This window comes from Aulonocara sp. 'chitande type north' Nkhata Bay, linkage group LG20, assembly GCF_057382095.1.
Source record: "Aulonocara sp. 'chitande type north' Nkhata Bay isolate Kocher_YH1m ecotype deep benthic linkage group LG20, A_spYH_male_GT1.1, whole genome shotgun sequence".
Classification (NCBI taxonomy): Eukaryota; Metazoa; Chordata; class Actinopteri; order Cichliformes; family Cichlidae; genus Aulonocara; species Aulonocara sp. 'chitande type north' Nkhata Bay.
Window position 1 is genome coordinate 21,386,744 of NC_141363.1, and position 5,276 is coordinate 21,392,019.

General features: G+C 39.2%; 1 protein-coding gene across 1 annotated transcript; it reads right to left on the reverse strand.

Annotated features, from left to right (window-relative positions):
• Nucleotides 1-325: 325 nt before the first annotated feature.
• On the reverse strand, nt 326-4,158 carry LOC147305550 (ficolin-2-like). Its single transcript, XM_086278109.1, has 3 exons — nt 4,155-4,158; nt 1,081-1,248; nt 326-829 (listed from the first exon to the last, which is right to left on the reverse strand). Exons 1-3 carry the CDS (start codon nt 4,156-4,158, stop codon nt 576-578), a joined length of 426 nt encoding a protein of 141 aa, XP_086134235.1. The 3' UTR covers nt 326-575.
• Nucleotides 4,159-5,276: the final 1,118 nt, after the last annotated feature.

A 5,276-nucleotide genomic window follows, 5' to 3' on the forward strand; every position in this document is an offset into this window, starting at 1 on the left:
GATCAGCCAGAGAATTCAGACAAAGATACAGAGACAAAGAGAGCACATCAGACAAAAACAAGTCTTTGCTTTGCTTCTTATTTATTGTCAGCATGTGAGCAGATAATGATTCACATGAGGTATTAGACCTCTGTCTACAGTTAAAGATGGTGGGCTTTATTTTCCTGATGCAGCTCAGGCAGTCTCAATGCAGCTGAACTCCTTCCTGGTGTTTCTACAACTAATAAAGTCCAACTTGAGTGAGATGGCCTCGACCAAAGCAGCCATATGTGTGTTGTTGTGTATGTGTAACCACAGGAGCTCTGCATTTCATTCATTACTGCTGTTTGATTTCACACACGTCTGTCATTGCAACATATTTATGGTGATGTATGAAAAACTGCTGCTGGTTTATTTTATTTGACTGCTTCGTTCAAAAACATGAGTCAGCTGTACTGCACTGGTGGATTTTCCTTTAGCCCAGCTTTAAGAAAAAACAGCTCAAAGAAAGGTTACATGATTAATGAGAGAAAAGAAAAGAAATTAATCATCAGAAAGCAGTTGCTAAAATTTTGCTGAATGTTTGTCCTGCAGATTTACTGCACGAGACGAAACTTCATGCTCATGGCCTTCATGGAGTAGCCCGAACCCTTCCATGGGTACCACTCCATTCCAGTTGCACCATAAGTGCTCATAGCTCCCCAGCGATAAATACCATTAGGGTTTACATGGTGACAGTTGTTGTACCAAAATGCCCCCAGGAATGTTTGGGCACAGCTACCGGAAGACCCATCCTGATCTTTGTCAAAGGTGGAGAACTTCATTCCATTGTGGTAAGTCAGACCATCCCCTGCAGAAACACAACAAAAACAGAGAGTTTTTTAAATAAAATTGCTTCACACAGGCATCGTGTACAGCATGGCAAAACAAGGAACAACCGGAGGACTGGTGCTATTTATACACAGTCACAGGAAACAGATGAGACAAGAATATTTGAGAACAATGAGGGAATAAGTGAGGACTGGGACAAGAAGTAAAACTGACATGCATTAATCATTTGTCTTTTACATAGATTCTTTACCTCCATATCACCTCACTTACCTGCCCCTCCATTATTGAATCCAGCAATAGTCAGTTTGTATCCGTCACATTCAGCATCAACCTTGAATGAAGAGTAACGAGCAAACACTTCCTTTCCCAGAAAATCCCTCATGTCGACCCGCAGCTCAGATTTTTGCTGGGATGTCAGGGCACTGACGATGTCAAGACCTGAAAACACACAAACACACACTGATAATGAAGAAGTATAAAAGCTGACAGAGCTGGAAATCATTCAGTAAAATACCTAGTGATCTGCGATTATAGAGTTTGCTGGAACAAACTGCCTTTAAAGAAATTGTACAATACAGAGATTGGCTGGCAAAACCCCATCACCACCTCCTTGCGGTGCCAGCTGACAACCACGAGCGTTGGGAAGTGGGCCAACGGCGAGGGTCGTTGATGTCAGGGGGAGCGACGCGCCGGTCAACGCATTCTTTGGTTGCACCGAATGCAATGCCAACCCAAAATTTAGACACGAATATTAGGACATCCCCCAGAGACGACCTGTGTCATCCTCGCCCAAATGACGTGAGAAGAGGACGAGGGCTAGCTGCCAGTGGACGAGGGAAGCCAAAGAAGGTAGTCCAATTACAACGCCTCAGTAGAGGCTCAGCTAGAGTCTCTCCGGTAGTTCCACAGCAGTACAAGAGCAGCATCTACTGGCATAATGAAATATAACCATGGTCTGGCAACACATAACAATGTCAAAATAAGTCACAATAATAAACAAAAAATAAGGGGGTAATTGGTTTTCTTACAAAAATAACCATGTAGCTTTTTCCAACCTGCTACACAGGCACTCCTTTTGGCTGCAGTGGTTATTATTATATTTACATATGTATATATATATACACATATATACATATATACATACATACATACATATATACATATATATATATATATATATATATATATATATATATATATATATATATATACACACATATATATATATACACACATATATATATACACACACATATATATATACACACATACATATATACACATATATATATACATATACATACACACATATATAAATACGGAGACAAATATAAATAAATTATACAAAGGGGATAAATAGAATAAATAGGAATAAAAAATAAAAATACAAGTGAATTGCACATTTCAAGTATTGAGTCTATTGCACTGTTGACTATTTACAAAAAGTATTGCACAAGGTATTGTACAGTGAGGTGAAGAGGCACTACAGCTTAGTTGTTCCCCCCTCCTTTGTCCTCCTGTTTCCCCTCCCTCTCCCCTCCAGAGAGGAGTTAAACAGTCTGATGGCGTGTGGGACAAAGGAGTTTTTAAGTCTGTTAGTTCTTGTCTTGGGGAGAAGCAACCTGTCACTGAACAGACTCTTCTGATTGTTTATGGCCGTGTGCAGAGGATGCCTGGCATTGTCCATAATGTCCATCAGTTTCTTTAATGTCCTTTTCTCTGCCACTGTCACCAGAGTGTCCAGCTTCATGCCGACCACAGAGCTAGCCCTCCTGATCAGTTTCTCCAGCCTGGATGAGTCCCTGGATGGTGTGGTCTAATGACATCAACACCCTATATCAGGTGTGCATAATTATTAGGCAACGTCCTTTCCTTTGGCAAAATGGGTCAAAAGAAGGACTTGACAGGCTCAGAAAAGTCAAAAATAGTGAGATATCTTGCAGAGGGATGCAGCAGTCTCAAAATTGCAAAGCTTCTGAAGCGTGATCATCGAACAATCAAGCGTTTCATTCAAAATAGTCAACAGGGTCGCAAGAAGCGTGTGGAAAAACCAAGGCGCAAAATAACTGCCCATGAACTGAGAAAAGTCAAGCGTGCAGCTGCCAAGATGCCACTTGCCACCAGTTTGGCCATATTTCAGAGCTGCAACATCACTGGAGTGCCCAAAAGCACAAGATGTGCAATACTCAGAGACATGGCCAAGGTAAGAAAGGCTGAAAGACGACCACCACTGAACAAGACACACAAGCTGAAACGTCAAGACTGGGCCAAGAAATATCTCAAGACTGGTTTTTCTAAGGTTTTATGGACTGATGAAATGAGAGTGAGTCTTGATGGGCCAGATGGATGGGCCCGTGGCTGGATTGGTAAAGGGCAGAGAGCTCCAGTCCGACTCAGACGCCAGCAAGGTGGAGGTGGAGTACTGGTTTGGGCTGGTATCATCAAAGATGAGCTTGTGGGGCCTTTTCGGGTTGAGGATGGAGTCAAGCTCAACTCCCAGTCCTACTGCCAGTTTCTGGAAGACACCTTCTTCAAGCAGTGGTACAGGAAGAAGTCTGCATCCTTCAAGAAAAAACATGATGTTCATGCAGGACAATGCTCCATCACACGCGTCCAAGTACTCCACAGCGTGGCTGCAAGAAAGGGTATAAAAGAAGAAAAACTAATGACATGGCCTCCTTGTTCACCTGATCTGAACCCCATTGAGAACCTGTGGTCCATCATCAAATGTGAGATTTACAAGGAGGGAAAACAGTACACCTCTCTGAACAGTGTCTGGGAGGCTGTGGTTGCTGCTGCACGCAATGTTGATGGTGAACAGATCAAAACACTGACAGAATCCATGGATGGCAGGCTTTTGAGTGTCCTTGCAAAGAAAGGTGGCTATATTGGTCGCTGATTTGTTTTTGTTTTGTTTTTGAATGTCAGAAATGTATATTTGTGAATGTGGAGATGCTATATTGGTTTCACTGGTAAAAATCAATAATTGAAATGGGTATATATTTGTTTTTTGTTAAGTTGCCTAATAATTATGCACAGTAATAGTCACCTGCACACACAGATATCCCCCTAAAATAGCTAAAACTAAAAACAAACTAAAAACTACTTCCAAAAACATTCAGCTTTGATATTAATGAGTTTTTTGGGTTCATTGAGAACATGGTTGTTGTTCAATAATAAAATTATTCCTCAAAAATACAACTTGCCTAATAATTCTGCACTCCCTGTAGTATCTAGTGTATCATATGGTACCCCAATTGGAAGGCTCTCATTTTCTACTTTCTGAAACCTTTTTAATTTACACCAACAATTTAGCTGTAACAGAATTGAGAAACTGACATTACCCATGTGTGACCATAGACTATAAATACTTGTGATACCTGCTGTTAAATCTCATCTGTGGTTGTACTTCAGAAGTCCTGTGGGTACCGTAAAGACTCATGTATGCACACAAACCTCAATTTTTTTGCTCTCTGATCCTCTTTCTCTTGGCTGTTTCCTTCAGGTTTCCACATTGAATGATCCACCTCCATCTAACCCTATTCTCTACATCCTCTTAACTCACACCAACTAAATTCCTGTTTTTTATTTCACTTTTGCAAGTTTTTTTTTAATCTTTTATCCTGGATGTCTTAAACAGTTTAGGAGTTGGCTATGATGGTGATGTCAATAGGAGTGCTCTGAAAAATCCTCTCGGTGGTGAGAGGTCTTAGGGGTTTTAACTTGACCCATTTATTTTTTTATCTTATGAGCAACAAAGTTTGTTCATCACATTTTTAATTTACACTTGTTTGGCACATGCTTTAAACAATCTGAGGCTAACTAAAAACTAATAGCTAAATAAAAAGTTTTAGGTTAATTCACAATTGATAATCTGATTACACTCAATCTCACTCTATTAATTATTGAGATGATTAATCAATCATTTCAATAATTAAACTCACTATAAAATAGTTTGGGCCCTATATGTAGCCCAAACTTACTTTTCCAAATATTTATTTATAAGTGACTTATGTATGTATGTATGTATATATATGTATATATTGTACTATTCTTAGTTAGCGTATTGTCTGTCTTGTCTTAATGTTGGTTTAAAATGGAGCACTGTAACAAAAAATAATTTCCCTCAGGGATCAATAAAGTATTCTGATTCTGATTCTGATTCTGAAATAATCAAATATTTTTGTATTTATACGAAAAATCAAAAATTAATTTTATTCATGTTTCTACACTTTAAGTCACTTATGTTTTTCATACACAACTTGTATTTTAAGTGCTGCTCAAATAAATACTCTGTATGATACACAGGTCAAGCATTTAACGACACAATAACTATAAATGCCAGCCTCTTTATACCTATATGTGGACTCGTCTTAATCCAAGTGGCCCAGATTAATTAATGTATAACATAAGGAATTACTGAAAAGAACACTCAGCAAAAAAAGCATGCCTTTACCTCATTAATC

What these genes read in the sequence shown, in the direction of transcription:
- LOC147305550 (XM_086278109.1), bottom strand. An exon ending in ATTCAATAATGGAGGGGCAG is followed by an intron (nt 830 to 1,080) that starts GTAAGTGAGGTG and finishes GTGTTTCTGCAG; the next exon opens with GGGATGGTCTGACTTACCAC.